A 19,853-nucleotide genomic window follows, 5' to 3' on the forward strand; every position below is an offset into this window, starting at 1 on the left:
GTTGTGTACATTTTAAGCAGTTTTGGTTGTGTTTGTCTCATAAGACTTGTGTGGGTATGTAAGATAATTTCAAGATCCTTAAGTACATGCCGGTCCAGATCTAATTATGCAGATCCAGATTGTCTGGATGACTTCGATTTATGCAGGGACGATTCCAGTTCGGTGCAAAGAAGTTTTTTCATGTCACACTTCTCGATGGTCCGGGATTTTTCAGGTGATTTTCTAAGTAATAAACTTAATACGTTATAGCGTAATGAACATTGTATAATTATATCTGGGCCACCCTATATTACGAACACCGTCATAAATACAGTAGGCTACGTACACACGAGCCTATTTTTAAACAAAGTCACTCGTGTCTTTTAATAAAAGCCCAAGAGCCAATGTGGCTATTTTTTGTTTGAAAGTGACATTGCATGTAATGAAAATCTGCAAGTTTTATGATGTTGTAAGGCTATATAAATTGTAACAGGAAAAAAAACAATTGTTTTTGCAGGCAGTATGGTGTAGTGGTTAAGACTTTGGACTTCAAACCCTGAGGCTGTGGGTTCAAGTCCTGCTACTGACACCATGTGACCCTGAGCGGCTCACGTCACCTGCTTGTGCTCCAACTGGGATTAAAAAAACAAAACAAGTTAACATTGTATCTCAAATGTTGTAAGCCGCTTTGGATAAAGGTGTCGACCAAATAAATAAATGTAAATTTGGTGGCATGTTTCCCATCATATTTTACAGATGTTTCAACTACAGTTTTTTTTTTTTAATCTAAAATTTCAAACATTGAACAAATGCTTCATCGACTTAAATAGAATAGAAAAATAACATTTTATCAACATTTCTAGCATATCGCCAAGAGTTTCCATTCCCATCAGCTATTTCCGCACACATTTCAAACCATTTAAAAGTGGCTGTTGACTTTGTTTGTGGCCTCACAGGTTTGCTTCACCTTCTCTCTCGTTCCATTTGCATCTTCAAAGGAAAGTGGCGGCTGCCTTGGCATTTCAGTTACTTTCAGACTTAAGGCCTGTCTGGCGTGTCTGAGCTGAAATTCCGACTGGGTGGCCGTGTGGAGAAAAGCCTCTTATTTCCTATATGTGTCATCCTTTATAGTCTAGTTCAGATCTGCCGCTAAAGCCTGCCATGTAATGCCTCCTTCGGTAAAGCTGTTTGGAGACCAGTGGGCAATGGGTTAAAACTTGTAATTGTTTAAATCTTCCAGGCTGCGCTCCCAGTTTTGTGGTAATTTAATGAGGAACTACACTGTAATTAAATATTCAAATTAGAAATAAGTGTCAATATGGCTTCTCATTGCCTTGAATGATGATTAATTGTATTCAAAACTCTAGTGGCTGACATAATCTGAACAAAACTGCTGCTGTTGATTATGTAGCAATACACTTGCCATGTTTTTGTTTTAAGAATTAGACAAGTAATTGATTTGCCATATGCTGCCCTGGTGCATGTACTTAAAAGGTATGCGTGTCAGGCTTACGAGGGTTAGATGCTGACATTTACCAGGTATTTGGGCTGATAGAGGAAGAAGTCATTTAGACTTAGGAGGTGTCTGAATTTTTCTGTCTGGTCATTTTTGCTGTCCTCCTCCTAGTGCTCGCGGTGAAACACCCAGGGAACCCATCATCCAGCTCTAAGACGAAGGCCGCCATTACCTTCCAAATCAAAGGCTTCCAAAATAGTTGTGTACAAAACAGGGAATGATTGTGAGATATTTCTGCTGACTTCCACACTATTTATTGTGACTGTGACAGAGACGCTACTGGAGAAGCAGGAGGATAACGGGAAAACTGAAACCCGCCTGTTTGTACTCCGTCATTTAGCTTCGGCTAGACACGTGCCACAGGTGTACAGGCAGCTCAGCCTCAGTGCACGGAGCTCTGTATGCCTTTTTGTCAGAACCTCACTGTATGAGATTGCTCAGATCAATCAGTTTATTTCCAGGCCATAAAATTGAAAACACACGTTTTACAAATAATAACACAGACTTGTGCTTTTTGGGTGATTATTTGCATCTTTAGACAGATAGATAGATAGAATTTGGTATAGTAGGCAGGATTAGATAGATCGATAGATACTTTATTAATCCCAAGGGGAAATTCCCATACTCTAGCAGCAGCATACTGATAAAGAACAATATTAAATTAAAGAGTGATAACAATGCTGGTATAACAGACAATAACTTTGTATAATGTTAACGTTTACCCCCAGAGTCGCATAGTATGGGGTCTCCTCAGTCTGTCAGTGGAGCAGGATGGTGACAGCAGTCTGTGGCTGAAGCTGCTCCTCTGTCTGGAGATGATCCTGTTCAGTGGATGCAGTGGATTCGTAGTTCGCTTGCACGAGCGATATATTTGCGCTAATCCGAGAGGAGGGGGAAGCGTGACATCAGGAGTGGGGAGCCGGGCATGACCCTCCTCACTCACGCGCCAGTCTCCATTCGAGTCGCTCAGCCTCAGTGTTTTGGAGTGTATCTTTCCTACGCTTAGCTAGTGATACCTGTTTGTTTATTGATTTTTAAAATTTGTCCAGTTTTACTAGTATGCGGGCAGAGGTGCTGGGATGGCTAATTATTAATATGTTAAATAATAATATTAAATATTATTATGAAGTTAAAGGTCCATAGGACTGGCCACAAGAAGAGAATCAACCTCAGAATGGGCAGAACTATAGTGAGAATGGCAGACAAAAAAATGTCAAGGACCCTGGTGCAAGATCTGTTCTGCCGAGGGTTGGCAATGAAATGTGCCATTGTGATATTGGTGGGTTTATTTCTCCATTGCATTTATTGGGACCCATTGATTTGAGTAGAGCAACATCTAAAATGGCATAGGCTGCATCAGCTGCATCCGTTTATGCCAACAATGTTACCATCTGCAAATCGACTTGTTCACCAATATAATGCAAATTTCCACAAAATGAGGAGGGTCCCAAAAGTATCGTGTAATATGATAATGCATTCATCTTAAAGCAGTCTGTATGTGGGCTGGTCAGGGTGGATGAAGCTGCTGTGAGTGTGCCTCACATTGGAGTCCTCATGGGCTGTCGCTCCGATTTGTCAGCCTTGCCTATCTTGTTGATGTTAGGAACCAAACAAGTTCAGGGTTACTGTGAGTACAGACGTGGGGGGCCGACGGGATACCTGGCAGTTGGGCCTCATGCTATGGCCACTCAGTACGTTGTCTAACAAACACAGGTGTTCTTTGTGCAGTAGTACGTGTTTCAGACGCTGCATTGACAAAAAATGAAAAGGAGCCCTCAGTCTGCCGCTTGAGAGAACTCAACAATCTGAGAGGCGCTGCCCTCCGCATTAACAAACTTGTGTATTTGAGATTGACTCTTAATTGTGGTCTCCCCTCGTTAAGTATGTGTGAGGAGCCGATGAACCGTTGCAACAACCAGGGGGGTTACGTGCTGTGCTTGGTACTACTGGGGGAGGCTCTGGCCCACCCCGCACAACCCTGTATTAGGTTATGCCAGCTTGGGAATGTTCTGCCATGCATGTGTTGACGTTTTTATAACTTATTTCTTTGTGCCTCGTGTGCTAAAGTTGACCTTAGTGTTTATCATCTCTGAGTTTCAGTTTACTCGCTGAGTTTATCAGCCCCACATACTGGAATTCTCACGGAGTGCACATTATTTTGCTCTTTGAAAGATTCGTTCACTGATTCATTGAACATCCATTTACTAAGAAAAGTAACTTCACAAGAACAGGAACTATGGCCATTTATTTTTTTAAACAAATGTGTCAGAACATTCTGAAATGTCCCTTTGGGTACATTAAAAGGTTATATTGAAATGTCTTCCCAGTTCCAGCAGAATGTAACCTTTATTGGAAATAAAACTGAGAAATGTGTACTTGATATTATTGGGGAATAAAAAAACATTAAGAACAGTGACAGATGTGCTTGCAATAAAATCAACATTTAAACCGGGAGACACAAAATCTTTTTTTTTTTTTTTTTTCTCAGGTCAGTCCTGCCCACCCTTGTATTTTAAATCATTTATTTTGTTTTGCTCGGCATGATTTGCATTCCCCTGCACTTCAATTCCATCCAATCATTTTGTAACATGCTTACTTAATGTACAGTGGTGTGAAAAACTATTTGCCCCCTTCCTGATTTCTTATTCTTTTGCATGTTTGTCACACAAAATGTTTCTGATCATCAAACACATTTAACCATTAGTCAAATATAACACAAGTAAACACAAAATGCAGTTTTTAAATGATGGTTTTTATTATTTAGGGAGAAAAAATCCAAACCTACATGGCCCTGTGTGAAAAAGTAATTGCCCCCTTGTTCAAAAATAACCTAACTGTGGTGTATCACACCTGAGTTCAATTTCCTGATTACTGCCACACCTGTTTCAATCAAGAAATCACTTCAATAGGAGCTGCCTGACACAGAGAAGTAGACCAAAAGCACCTCAAAAGCTAGACATCATGCCAAGATCCAAAGAAATTCAGGAACAAATGAGAACAGAAGTCATTGAGATCTATCAGTCTGGTAAAGGTTATAAAGCCATTTCTAAAGCTTTGGGACTCCAGCGAACCACAGTGAGAGCCATTATCCACAAATGGCAAAAACATGGAACAGTGGTGAACCTTCTCAGGAGTGGCCGGCGACCAAAATTACCCCAAGAGCGCAGAGACGACTCATCCGAGAGGTCACAAAAGACCCCAGGACAACGTCTAAAGAACTGCAGGCCTCAATTAAGGTCAGTGTTCACGACTCCACCATAAGAAAGAGACTGGGCAAAAACGGCCTGCATGGCAGATTTCCAAGACGCAAACCACTGTTAAGCAAAAAGAACATTAGGGCTCGTCTCAATTTTGCTAAGAAACATCTCAATGATTGCCAAGACTTTTGGAAAAATACCTTGTGGACTGATGAGACAAAAGTTGAACTTTTGGAAGGCAAATGTCCCGTTACATCTGGCGTAAAAGGAACACAGCATTTCAGAAAAAGAACATCATACCAACAGTAAAATATGGTGGTGGTAGTGTGATGGTCTGGGGTTGTTTTGCTGCTTCAGGACCTGGAAGGCTTGCTGTCATAGATGGAACCATGAATTCTACTGTCTACCAAAAAATCCTGAAGGAGAATGTCCGGCCATCTGTTCGTCAACTCATGCTGAAGCGATCTTGGGTGCTGCAACAGGACAATGACCCAAAACACAGCAGCAATTCCACCTCTGAATGGCTGAAGAAAAACAAAATGAAGACTTTGGAGTGGCCTAGTCAAAGTCCTGACCTGAATCCAATTGAGATGCTATGGCATGACCTTAAAAAGGCGCTTCATGCTAGAAAACCCTCAAATAAAGCTGAATTACAACAATTCTGCAAAGATTAGTGGGCCAAAATTCCTCCAGAGCGCTGTAAAAGACTCATTGCAAGTTATCGCAAACACTTGATTGCAGTTATTGCTGCTAAGGGTGGCCCAACCAGTTATCAGGTTCAGGGGGCAATTACTTTTTCACACAGGGCCATGTAGGTTTGGATTTTTTTTTTCTCCCTAAATAATAAAAACCATCATTTAAAACTGCATTTTGTGTTTACTTGTGTTATATTTGACTAATGGTTAAATGTGTTTGATGATCAGAAACATTTTGTGTGACAAACATGCAAAAGAATAAGAAATCAGAAAGGGGCAAATAGTTTTTCACACCACTGTAAATGTTTAACATCCATATTGATGAACTAAAATTGTGAGATGTGGTTGTAAAACTGACATTTTTTTAGTGTTGTTGTTGTCTTTGATCCATTCATTTATTTCTTAAACTCGCCTTTTCCCATTGAGGACCACTGGTGAGATTAAAGAATATCACGGTTAACAGAAGGTGCTTGAGCTATCAGTCTATGGTAGCTGTTTAAACTGGAATAATTTAAAATGCAAAATTAATTTAAAAGCAGACCTTGCATGAGAAAAGGTCCCCAACTGGAACTGAACAATGGGGTCCGAAAGCAATTCAAAATTAGCTTTACAAGTATGATAAGTAATGATAGGATTACATTAGAGGATATTATTTGTAAATTTTAAATTGAAAATGTTCTGTCACTGGTAATATAAATTAGTCCCTTGTGGACATTAGACCCAACAGATAGATGCCCAGAACACAGGTTAAAAGCAATCAGATGATATTTATTAAATATCCAGTGCTCCCTAAGCACCACATCCACCAAAGCACAATTAATACACACAATTCTCTCTTCCCAACTCCTCCACACCTCCCAGCAAACGTTGTCCACCTCCTCCCAACTCTGGCTTGCTTGCTGGGTCTCCACCAGTCCTTTATTATCGTCCTTGACCTGGAAGTGCTTCTGTTGTTGCTCCCACGTGGCTTTCCAGCACTTCCGGGTCAGATGGAGAATCCCAACTCTTTAATCAGCCCGGAAGTACTGTGGGGCTTCCGTCCTCTCGATTTCCAAGGACTCCCAGGCTGCAAGGGAAGCATGACTCCCCAGGTCCTTTCACAGCTCCCCCTGGAAGCACCCAACAGGGCTGAGAAACCAGACTCCAAGTCCCAGGATGCCCTGCAGGAACCTGGGGCACTGCTGCCATCTAGGCTTTTAGGAGAGGCAGTGTTCTGAAAAAGCTGCCTTCCCGCATCCTTCCATGTCAGGGGCGTCCTGGCTGGGATAAGCTGGAACATAAAGCTGCATCACGAATGGACCGATTAGGTTAAATGGAATTGTTTCCCATTATTCCACTACTACTAAGATGCTGTGCTCCTGTTTATTCCAGTCCTGTTGATTATTAAAGCACTCATTTTGCTTTATGTCTATTTTTTAGTATAAAGAGAACATTTTTTTCTTTTTAACATTACCGGCTATTTAATAAAACACTAAGGGTCTGTGTGTTCAGTCCTTCGGTGCAGTCTGGTTGGTCAGTTTGGCTTTGATGGCATGATGAAATTGGAGGTGCGAGTGTGAGACTCGGGAGGAGGTGAAACTGAGTAAAGGGACGCACTGAGAGAGTCACCTTGAAAGGTGGCGAGTGTGAAAATGGACAGGAGGCAAGAGAGGTGCCTCGAAGGTAATGACAGAGCCTCAGGAGTAGGCTTTACGCAAATGGGCTTGAGAGACGGACCGCTGCTGAAGATATGTTAGTAAAGGTATAAGATGTGCGTTGAGAGAGTTGCCTTCAGAAATTAAAAGTTTAAAAGCAGACAGGAGTCGAGAAAGGCGCCTCGAAAGTCGCATCTCTGAGTCTGAGGGGCAGGCTTTATGGGAGTGCGCCGGTCAAGAGACGTTCACACACACACACACACACACACACACACACGTAAATACAAAGGAAAGGCCTTGAAGGTACACACAGGGCAAAAGATAGCAAATATTTTTTAAATTGTTATTTTGCCCGTTCTTAATCGTACCACAGCCCTCTGATTAGACAAGCTCCACTTGTGGATTGGTGCTGGGGGTCTTAAAGGTGGCCTAAATTCTTGATGACGCCTGTCTGAGACAACTGTCTTATTAAGGAGCTCATAAAGCCTAACTAAATGGCATAAGGATATACTTTTTGCCAATTTATTTTTTAAGAATTCAATTTTAACTTGTCTAATTGGTTTATTTAATCCTTCTCAGATGTGCTTTTTAATATGACCTTTCGGCTTCCAGTTGTGACCACTGGATTAGCTTCAAGCAACAAAAAGACTGTTGATATTCAGGGACAGCCATACGAAGTGACAGACATAAAGTTGAAAGAGAAGGAAATTAAATAAGAATTTTCCACATTGATTCTTGCTGATTAGTTAGTGTAGCAGCCTGCATGGTCCTGCATGGTCCATTTCTGTTACAGTAGATGTGCTGCCCGTCTAAGACGGGTTGAAATCTAAGGCATCCATGTCTGCTTATTTGGTGTAAACATTTGCAGTGCACCATTTATTGGAATGTATTTTTTAGTGCATGTAGTTGTCATTCCAACAGATGGTGCATCACAAACATCTTAAATATATTTACATATCTGTAAGCATTGTCTGTTTTTACATGCATTTTTATTATTCTTTAATTTAATATTGTTTTTTTTTTGTATATACTGCTGCTGGATTATGTGAATTTCCCCTTGGGATTAATAAAGTATCTATCTATCTATCTATCTATCTATCTATCTATCTATCTATCTATCTATCTATCTATCTATCTATCTATCTATCTATTATATAGTGCCTTTCCTATCTATCTATCTATCTATCTATCTATCTATCTATCTATCTATCTATCTATCTATCTATCTATCTATCTATCTATCTAAATTTAAAACTCATTAAAACATTCTTAGTACTAAATATGCAACAAGCATACCCAACAGGATACATAAACTGTAAAAGGTCTGTCTATTTTACTTTTGAAGTAGCTGTGCTGCCAGTCTAAGACGGATTGAAATCATTGTAGATCTTGGCATTTACGTTTGCAGTGCACCATGCAATGCCTAAGTTTCTGTTATATGCCATTTGGCTTGGGATTCATAAAAGTGGCATTAATGTTTGTGATCTTTTGGAATGACAAGTGCAGTGCACTTTATTACTACAGATATTTATGATGCACCATCTGTTGGAATGACAGTCATAGCAACTGGACGGGCACACAGGTACACAAACATACAGACACATATTTGTTGTAGTAGAATGTCCATCCATCCATTTTCCAACCCTCTGAACCCGGTCAAGGGGGGTCTGCTGGAGCCAATCCCAGCCAACAGGGCTCAATGCAGGAACCAGTCCCAGGCAGGGCACCAACCCAGGACACACACACACCCACACACCAAGCACACACCAGGGGCAATGTAGAATCGCCAATCCACCTAACCTGCATGTCTTTGGACTGTGGGAGGACACGGAGACACGTGGAGAACATGCAAACTCCATGCAGGGAGGACCCAGGAAGCGAACCCGGGTCTCCTAACTGCGAGGCAGCAGCACTACCACTGCGCCACCGTGCCACCCGGTAGTAGATTGTGTTACTACAAATGTTGGTGATGCATTGTTTGTTTGAATGACAAATGCAATGCGTATGTTTCTGTTACATGCCATTTGGGAATGGGATTCGTAAAAGCAGTGTTAATGTTTGGGATGCGCCATTTGTTGGAATGAGAAGTGCAATGCATTTTATTACTGCTGATATGTGTGATGCGCTATCTGTTGGAATTACAGAGACATAGCAATAAATGACCATATCGACCACTATCCTTTCATTAGGGTGTTTGTTTGTATTGTGAAAGTTTATGTTTATTTATGTAATATGTTCTTTTATTATTGTAATACTTCCTTTTACTTGTTGGAAAGCACTTTGTGCCTTGCGATTTGTATGAAAATGTGCTATATACATAAATGTTTTTGTTATTAATGATACGTTTTGATCTCCTTTCACTTGTCGTGTAATTCTTATGTAACTTGGCTTTCTTATTTAGGGCACCTGACAAGCAGATTGTAGCTTGTGCGTAATCCGCTCTTATGAGTAGAGTAGGGTGAACTTCTCCATTAACCAGTAAGTGTCATAAGCTGCAGTGCTTCATTTCTGTAGTATTTATACTATGACTGATATAGGAAATAAAAGTGGTTTTGAACCAGTGACTTTTTTGCCTTACTTCACACAAGTACCGTATTTTTTTTAATATTACTACTTTTACAGCAGAAATTAATTTCCAAAAGGCTCACAACGGCTTATTCAATGTGCCCTGCAGTGCAAGGGATATGAAGCAGGCCTGTTGTGGAGGACTCCCTCTATGTATGCAAGCATCAGTATTTGAATTTGATCCTTGCCAGAAAGCTAAAGAAGATTTAAGTTTATAAAAAAAAAAAAAATAAAGGCATGCTGGCCCTTTCACCCGTTTATCTGCATTGTTTGTGATGTGTCTTGCAGCTTCAAAGCCGTGTTCTGTGATTTTATGTTAGAGTCAACCTTTTGCAATGGAAGGGAGGTCTTCATTAAATGTGGCAATCGGTTCCAGAAGATTGATGCCAACCTTTTAAAAATTCACAACTAGCCTGGATTTAACACTGCCGAATGTAGATGTAAATGAACAGGGAAAAGTCGACCCCATCAAAGAAAATAAATCTAGTTTTCAGCCATCGGTACATAAATACCCGGGCCTGTCAGTGTGCGCCTTCTTTTTCTTTTTTTCCCTTTGCTTTCTCCAGTAGGCCGCACTGACGCAAATACTTCAAACACTCGCCAAACTTGCAGTGAGCTTCTTAATGCTGTGTGCCTTGTTAAGTCGTGCTGCTCTCTTCATTTCTTCATTTACATGTTTAAAAGGATAACTGCTCAGTATTAGTAAGCCGATTCATTCTGACTCATGCTGAATGTGCAGCACTTCAGAAGAACTGAAATATCTTTGTGTGGATTTGTTGTTAAAGAAATATTGGAGACTGCATTTATTTGTTGCTTATTAAATAAGACCAACTTTTTTTGGTAATGAAAACAGCTAATGAAATGCACCCCTAAGAGTTCAGTGCTGGAACCAGTTCTTTACTCTTCTCTCTTCTGCTTATATTTATATAGGTGGATGAATGAGTGGATAGATAGACAGATAGATATGAAAGGCACTATATGATAGAATGATGTGAAGAGCACTATGTAATAGATAGATAGACAGATATTTTAGTATAGTCGGCAAGATCACAACATTAAATAGATGGATAGATAGACATGAAAGGCACTGTATAATAGATATTTTAGTATAGTTGGCAGGATCACAACATTAAATAGATAGATACATTCATTCATACACATATATAGCGATGTGTTGGTACCCATCCACTAAAAAAGAATCACCCACAATTTTTCCTGAAATAACTTGAAACTCATGAAAGTCATTGGCACCCATCATTGTTTACAGTATTTCATGTTCAACAAAAATCAGACTTTGGTTTGGACTTTTGATTCAGCAGATTATTTGCAATAATAACAAAAATGATGGCAGACTTCATCTAGTATTTTTAGAGTCTGCAGTCACACGGCACACAAGCGAATAATCAGGTGTTTTACTGCAAGGCATGACTGCTTTTAGCTCTGCATCCAAAAAGCACTACCGACCTTTTCATGTGTGAATCGCGACAGATGCAGCAAAGCAGCCCCAAAACATCAGCCAGCCAGCCAGCCTCTTCCACGTTTCACAGCAGGTTTGCCGTTCTTTTCTTTGAAGGCTTCGTTTTTTTTCGGTGGTGGACACAGAGCTAATGTGACTTGGTAAAAAGCCCTAATTTTCGCTCTTCTGCCCAAATGACTTTCTCCCAGAAGCTTTGCGGCTTGTCAGTTTGCATTTTTACAATTTTTTTTTTATTTTCTTTTTCTTTCAACAGTGGAGTCCTCCTGGATCTTCTTTCGTTGATCCCACTGCCACTTAAAGTGATGGATGGTGCGAGCAGACACTGATTGATCCTCAGGCTTTGGGCTTCCACTTGTGTCTCTTTGGAAGTTGTCCTTGTCTTTTTGTCTGCCATTCTCACTATCCTTCTGCGGTTCATTTTTCCTGTAGCCGCGCGGCCGCGTTCAGGGAGGTTGGCTACGGTCCGATTGACCTTCAAACTTCTTAATAATATTTGTAGTTGTTGTCACAAGAACATCAAGCTGCTTGGAGATGGTGGTCTTCTAGCCTTTGCCCTAAACATGCTGGTCGGTCATTTTGTTTCTGATCTCCTCACACAACTCTCTCCTTTGCTTTCTGTGGCCAATGTTCAGTGTGTGACACACAAGGACACCAAACACCAGAGTGACAGCTTCTCTCCATTTAAATTGGCTGAATGACCGATGGCACGATTGGAGACGTGTGTGATGCGAAATCAAGAAAACAGTGAGTCTGAAAATTCACACAAATCCAGTCATTTTGGATCTTTTCTTAGCGGTACTAATACATGTGTCCAGGCCATTTTAGAATATTTTTGTAGGATAAGCAATACTTGGTCTCTTGTCACACTTGCTTTGCTTTACTCGATGACATCTCGGAGGCGTGCAGGTAGGTACACAGGAGAAAGTTGCTTTTCATCACTTTTCAAGAGGAACACATCACTTTCAACGAGCTGTAAGGGGACCAACAAATATGTATACAGTAGACCCCCGCAAAGTTGCGGTTCAGAGTTCGCAGACTCAGTCATTTGCAGATTTTCCCTTAGAACCTCAAACTATTAATTGTTAGCGGAAAGCACAAATATCCTCCGCAATCTCGTATGGCTTTTTTCATGGCAATACTGTGCTATAGAGAGAACAGGAAGCAACCGCTGAGGGAAACGTGGTTTGGGATGATGAAAGTAGCCAATCCGACAGCGTTATTCATTTCTCCTTGCTGCTGATTGATTGCCGCCCTGTGACGAGACTCTAGCTGAGTGTCCTCGTGTTTTCATTTTGTTATTGTATTCATTTTGTTATTCTTAAATGCACACGATATCGCCGAATCGCCCAGCACCTTCTAAGGCTTCTGGCACTGAGCCTAAGCGCCAGAAGAAGTTTAAAACGCTCCAGGAGAAGGTTGAACTACTGGATTTGATCCGGGAACTAAAAATTATGCTGCAGTAGCGCGCCACTATGGCATTAATGAAAGCACCGCACGCTGCATAAAGAAGAACGAAGCAGCGATATGGAGTACCGTTTCTGTGATAGTGCCAAAAAGGTAACGACCGTAAGGAATAAAAATATCGTCGGGATGGAATCTGCCTTGGCATTGTGGATCACCGACTGCAGGAAGAGGAACATCCCCTTGGGACGACCGTGAGAAAGCACAGAAATTGTACCAGCAGTTCGCTACAGGAGACATTGTAGCAACTTCCCATCACAATGCTCCTGAAACCTATAAAGAAAAGCCAGCATGAAACCCCACCAGAAGAAGACCCGTCCAAAGATACAAGGAGTTTTAAATCTTGTGCATCGTACTGCACATCATCATCATCAATATCATTCATCGTTGGTGAGTACCCGTACATTTTTCTGTATTTTAATTAAATGAAATTATTATGTATTTACTCTACTTTATAACAAAGAAAACAACAGCGCATACCAAAGAAAACACGCTTGCATGAATTCCAGCACATATAGCGAGCGTTTACATCGATATTTTACATTCTAGCACTGCGGGAGACATAGCAGTACAGTATTGTACAGTATACGGGTTTACCTTTACATTCTGTTTTAGGTAAGGCATTAAGGTAATATATTAATATATTAAGCTGAGTTTGCAACGAAAGTGCTTTGGGGGCATACTGTATTTAGGGCTTAAACTGTAAAAATAGGCATTTTAAAGGCATTTTTTAACCACATCCAAAAGTCATGGTTTTTCACAACTCGCGGGTGCTCTAGGAACGTAACCCCCGCAAATTTTGTGGGTGTACTGTATATGTTTTTATACAATGTGAGATTAGATTAGCTTTATTACAATACAATGCAATAAAGTTTATTTTTATATAACCCAAAAATCACAGCAGGAGGGCCGTAATGGGCTTTTTAACAGCCCCTGTTTCTTGACAGCCCCCCAGCCTTGACACTCTTTAAGAAGACAAGGAAAAAAATAGAAGAAACCTTGGGAAAGGCAATTCAAAAAGACCCCTTTCCAGGTAGGCTGGGTGTACAGTGGGGGTCAATACAATACACAACAGAACAGAACACAAGTCATCCTCAATACATGATAATAGAAATGCAATACAAATGTTACAAGTACAGAGCAGAATTTTATTAATTGTTAACTTTATTAATAACATAACTCACCAAAAGGTGATTTTTTTTTTTTACTCATTATACCAGGGATGCCTGTAATTGTGCAGGGGACTGTAACATCACATTCTCCATCCTTCTCAATCCAGTTCATGGCCACCGGGTCTGGGCACAAGGGCAGGACACCTCCCTGTACAGGGGGTCCTCGGGGTACGACACAGTTCCGTTCCTACGACAGTGATGCATCCCGAACTTTGGTGTAAGTCGAAACACACCCTAGCCTAAGTCACTTGCCTATCCTAACACATTTGCAAAATCATAATCTAGAACATAAAAACACAACTAAGCCACAGAAAAAGGAAAAGGACATAAATATACTGTACTGTACACTGTACTATAGCAACAGAAAAAGAGTGCAAACAAAAAATTCCTTCTCATGTCTCAATTTTTTTTAAGTTGTTATAGGAGTGAGCGCTGTAAACGTCGAGCGTTCGAAACATATGTCGAGATGTTGTAACCCGAGGACCCCCTGTATTCTTATCCCCCACTCGCTTGATCAGGAAGAACATTTTTAAGACCATTTTAGTTGCTTCTCAGCAGATACCTGAAATGGTAACTTTAATGTTGGATGGTGGCACTGACCAGAAAGCAGGAGACAGAGCTGGAGGTGGCAGAGTTTTACATTGGGTGTGACGAGGATAGACAGAATTGGAAAACGGGACATTTTAGGGTCAGAGAGGCGAGATTGCTTTGGTTTGGACATGTGAAGAGGAGAGATGCTGAGTATATTGGGAGAAGGATACTAAGGTTAGAGCTGACAGGCAAGAGGAGAAGAGGAAGGCCTAAGAGAAGATTTATGGATCTGGTGAGAGAGGACAGGCAGGTGATGGGGGTGACAGAACAAGATGCAGTGGACAGAAAGATATGGAAGATGATGATCCGCTGTGGTAACCCCTAACGGTGGTGTTAGCTCTGACTTTTGACAGAAATTTTTCTTTTGAGGGTATTAAGTGACATCCCATTGTCAGTGTACCATTCAAGGCACCATCATAGTTCCTACATAAAAAAAACTGAAGTTTGTGTAAAAATTAATCATTGAGTATATGTTAATCAGAAAGAAATAGGAAAATAATGAGCAGTCTAACAGCAAATCATAGTTCAAATGATAAAAAAAGTTAAGAAAAGGATTTAAAAGAGGGTCAAAGTATTTGGAGGTCCCTCTCAGCATTGTTTACATAAGAATAAAGAAGTGGAAGCCTCCTCATGCTGTCTAGTAAAAGGACATCCATCAAGCGTGGCTTCTGAACACGATGACATGTCTAGAAAGTCACTTGGAGGCCAGTAATCAACTCGAGATACCAGCAGAACTTAATGGGTGACAATGGAGTAAAGGCACCAAGAGTCAAAAAATATGAACGATGTTCAAGAAACTGCGGCTTGTTTCATACTGTCTCTGTGTGTGAAATAAGTCAAGTATTACAGATGATGCCTTTAGCGCTTTATCGATTCATTGCTAAAAGCAGTTGTCCCTTGCAGCAAATGCATTTTGTGAACTCCTCAATGTGAGCAGAGGCCACTCTTTTGGTGCACCTATGGACATTGTCAGGTGTGGGTGTCTGAGGATCACCTTGTAGACCAGGGGTATCCACCTCCAGGCCTGGAGGGCTGCATGGGGCTTCGGCTTTTCATTCTCAGCCTTTTCCTAATCAGTTTTCACTGCTAATGAACTCCTTTTCCCTTCATTTTAACAGCCCTGTTTTTAAGGGTTCAGTCCTCTGAATTGATCAGTTTCTTCATTAAATGGTAGCCAAACAGAGATGAGATGTGAGGTGAGCCAACAGGCGACCGGTTAAATTGGGGCTTCAAACTCCAACCAGTTTCTTAATGAGAAGCTGATTTTTGTTGTCAGTTAAAGACGTTATTTAATTCCACGGCTTATTGCTGCTCACATTCTGCCACAGAACACTGTCATAATGTTTTGGTGACCTTAGAGATCAACCTTACTGAGACAGTCACCTTATTTTTTTTTTTAGATATTGTGTGATGGGCACAGGTGAGCTGTTCATGTGGCAGCTTGTTTTGTGTCTCATTATTGTTTGGCTGCTAAATTAAGGAAAAAGAAACACTAAGGAGTCCGAGTCACGTCAATTAAAACTGAGGCAAAAGAAGTTAATTGCTCACTAATGAAGAAGATGGTTAGAATGAAAACCATGATCGGAGTTGGACACCTGTGTTTCTAGACTCTCTTAAGGTATACAGTGCCACCCTGAGGCATCCGTTCGCTATCTCTTTGCCAAGATGGTGCCTCATGATGGCAAATGACCCCTGCACACAGCATCCCAGAAGCCCTGCTCCTTCCACCCAGAACTCTGTAAAGCTGAGACAGAAGCCTCCGTGTGACGGAACACCCCATGACTGAATCGCTCCAACGACATGCATACGAAGGAGAGCAGAGTTGGCTGTGATGGCGATTAAGAAGACTTGTTTCTGTTGCGTGTGTTTTATGTAGTACTTTTTTTTTTTTTTTTGGACTGTTGCATTAAGTGGGGTGGTCCGTTTTTCACTGCCAACTTTTCTTTAGTACTCCAGCCATCCTTCTGTCCTTTACCACATTTTAACTCAGACGCTGATATATAGAGATCTGGCAGTCTGTGCCTCTACTGCACTGCAAGGGTGTTGCTGCTTGTGTCTCCTATGATATAAAAGAAAACTACTGGCAAGTGCCAAAAACAGTCCATAGCCCCCAGAGCAACTTGAAAGTACCCCAATACTGCTTTCATTTGGCTCGATGCAGTTCTGTTGTGAATGGGAGTCGTCTCCAAATCTCAAACGCAGCCCTGGCAGCAGTCGATTGCTGTGCTCCACACGTGAGTGACAGTACGGATCAGAAAGTCTTCAAATGTACCCATGAAATGATACACTCAGTTTTTAATAAGAGATGAAGCACAAAGCTTGCCTGGGAAAATATGTGTTTGGTCAGCTGCTGGTTCTGGTTTATTTTTTTGCCTCGTTGCTAAGTTTGTATAAAATGGATTCATTTAGTAACTAATAATGATCTGTTTCAGAATATCCACTGTGATTGTTTCTCATTTACTTATAATCTAAATATTTAACAGACCTGGAACTATTGTACCTTCAAGTAACCGTTCAGAGTTTGATTTTCTTGATGTTCCCTCCTCTCTTTTCCAGACATATCTCCATGACTCTGCCTGCCTCTTTCCGGGGAAAAAACAACACAAGGCCTGACTTTGAGCACCAGAACTCAAACATCTATACCATCTCAGGTAATTTATTTGTTTCCTCCGTCTCATCTTTGTGATTACTGCTGCTCCGTATTTGCCATACATTTTTTATCATTTAGTTTAGTTTTTTTTTTTTTTTTACCACCTCCTTTTCCCCTGAAATGAGGGTCTGCTTTATGCAAATTCTTCACTGACATGACAAGCACAATTTGCCGATCTCCTTAATTGTGCTAAATAGGTGCAACACATAACAGACCTCTCATCTTGCGTGCTGGAGAAAATCACATTCCTTTCATCAAAACGACTAGAAATACAACTCTTCATTTTGTGTTTTTTTTTTTAAATAATAATAATAATAATTAGGTGTCACTTTGCATGTTACAAGTAAAAATGAAACAAAGGTTGCAGTTCTTAATATAAACTTTATTCTGCAAATAGTGCCTTTACATTTCCTTATTACATGTGACACTTGCTCTCTGAATTTTATCAAAGATTTTTCTAGATATGCAGCAAGTCAACTGTTGGTAATAAACGAATTAATGATACTAATCTGAAAGAGAGTTTTGAATATTTATTTGATAATTTATGCATAAGATCTGTGAACACCCGTGTTGTCCTCTTTTTCGGCAGTGTATCTCATTTTGTTGTTTATGCTGCCTACTCGTCGTACGGTGGGCCATACAAAACACGGGAAGTGCCAGGTTTGTGTGGCTAATTGGCTCCAGGGGTCAGCGTGTTAACTGTGTGTCTTTTCTGTTACCTCCTACACACAGACACGCTTTGTTAAAGCTTACCTATGTATCAGTCACTTTTATTCTGCTTAATTAAATACCAAAATGAGTCTGCTTTATAAAAGTATTGTCATCAGTCAGTCAGTCGTTTTCCAACCTGCTATATCCTAAGACACGGTCACGGGAGTCTGCTGGAGCCAATCTCAGCCAGCACAGGGCACAAGGCAGGAACAAACGCTGGGCAGGGCGCCAGTCTACTGCAGGGCACACACACCAAGCACACACTAGGGATAAGTATTGTCTTTTTTTTTTTTTTTTAATGGAAAATGCTTGGCAGATTTGTATTGGGTCTTTAAAATGAGGTGTCCTAGAAGATGAGGGTAGACTGGCACCTCAGCTGCTGTGGGTAGTTCCTTACCCAGCCAGGACTCCCTGATAAAGGAAGGACCTGGATGGACAGATTCATTGGTTTCAGGAGGCCTTTATAAGGGAAGCACAGAAGACAACTGCCTCCCCGAGGCTTTGTGTTCCCCTGTTACACCTGGTATGACACCTGTTTGGACACCCACAAAGGGGCCCAACGGGAGTTTTGTAGTTTTACTGAGCAGCTCTGTTGGCGTTCTTGGGTGCCGCTAGTGGGAGCTGTTGGCAGCAGGTTCCCCTATTACGGAGAGGTTCCACCAGACCCAGGAGCGTTTCCAGGTGGCAGTCCTGCTGCACTGGAAATACTCCAGGGTTTGTGTTTAAAAGCAACGTTAGTGTCGGAGAGTGGAGGTAGATAAGGAAGGGAAAGAAGCAAATCGAAATGCAACTCCTGACTGATTTAACCAGTGATAAAAACCAGTAGGAGGTATTTTGTTTGGAATCAACACTTCACTCCTTGAACCCATGACTGCATTGTTTGGTTGTGTCTGGTTGTTTGGTGTGCAGGTGTGCCCCCTACAGGTCACAGAGGGTAGATTGCAGTCTGCACCCTGTAAGTGTGCTTTAGGTCTGCTTGCTAATACTCACCTGAATGTGAAAAAGATGACAAAATGGCGGCACATTTAATCCCTCCGTTCACCCAGTAGTCCATTTATAAGTTCACTCTCATGGGAGCTGCTCCCTGTCAGGGCTGTGAAGGACAGAAGGTGAGGGACTGACTCAAGACGGGCATTGTGGTCCCCACTTAAACACAATCATTGTTGGCCACTTGTAGCCCTCCATATATTAGTTTGAGCTTCTCTGGTATCAAGAATCCTCGTTTTCTTTCGGCTGCTCACGTTAGGGGTCGCCGCAGCGGATCATCTAATTCCATATCTTCCTGTCCTCGTCATTTTGCTCTGTCACACTCGCCACCTGCATGTCCTCTCTTACCACATCCATAAATTCTTCTCTTAGACCTGTCTCTTCTCCTCTATCCTTAGCATCCTTCACTCATTATACCCCTCATCTCTCCTCTGCACATGTCCAAACCAGTGCCATCTCGCCTCTCTGACTTTGTCTCCCACCCATCCAGCTTGAGCTGACCCTCTAATGTCCTCATTTCTAATCCTGTCCATCCTCATCACACCCAATGCAAATCTCAGCATGTTTAACTCTGCCACCTCCAAACTCTGTCTGTCTCTGATATAACACAGCTGGTCTCACTACCGTCCAATTTAAGTAGGAATATTTCAGAAGAAATTAAATGACTATGCAAATATGTAAAAGTCATTTAACTGTGAAGATAGATCTACTATATAACAAAACACTAAGGTTTGTGTGTGTATCCAGTCGCTTAGAATGGTAGAAGAATCAGTAACTGCAGCTCTAGAGATGAACAGACATTTGTAATTTTACAAAACCGTCCTTTTACCATGCCATGCTTCTTCTTCCTCTTTCGGCTGCTCTCGTTAGGGTTGCCACAGCGAATTGTCTTTTTCCATCACTTCCGTCCTCGTCATCTTGCTCTGTCACACCCATCACCTCAGCTCATCCATAAACTCTTCTCTTCTATCCTTAGCACCCGTCTCCCAAAAATACCCAGTGTCTCACCTCTGCACATGTCCAATCCAACGCCATCTCGCCTCTCTGACTTTGTCTCTCTGGTACCGAGAATGGCTCTAAATATTCATATTAAATTTATTGCAAAGTGTGCATCTTGTTTAAATAGAAGGAATGTATTTATATTTTTAAATGTTTCCTTATTTTAAAAGTGAAGTAATAAGAATGCTAATCCACTGTTGCTCTTCACTTCTCCTGTCG

At 41.2% G+C, this 19,853-nt stretch overlaps 1 protein-coding gene across 3 annotated transcripts in view; it reads left to right on the top strand.

Moving 5' to 3' along the window:
- LOC120536085 (multivesicular body subunit 12B-like) overlaps window positions 1-19,853 on the top strand; it is a 270,910-nt gene that overhangs the window by 158,189 nt on the left and 92,868 nt on the right. For all 3 annotated transcript variants that reach the window (XM_039764453.1, XM_039764455.1, XM_039764454.1), the window contains one exon: window positions 16,844-16,938. In XM_039764453.1, the coding sequence (XP_039620387.1) occupies window positions 16,844-16,938 (95 nt within the window). The remainder of the gene's footprint in view (window positions 1-16,843; window positions 16,939-19,853) is intronic.

The sequence above is a fragment of the Polypterus senegalus genome, chromosome 9, assembly GCF_016835505.1.
Source record: "Polypterus senegalus isolate Bchr_013 chromosome 9, ASM1683550v1, whole genome shotgun sequence".
NCBI lineage: Eukaryota > Metazoa > Chordata > Cladistia > Polypteriformes > Polypteridae > Polypterus > Polypterus senegalus.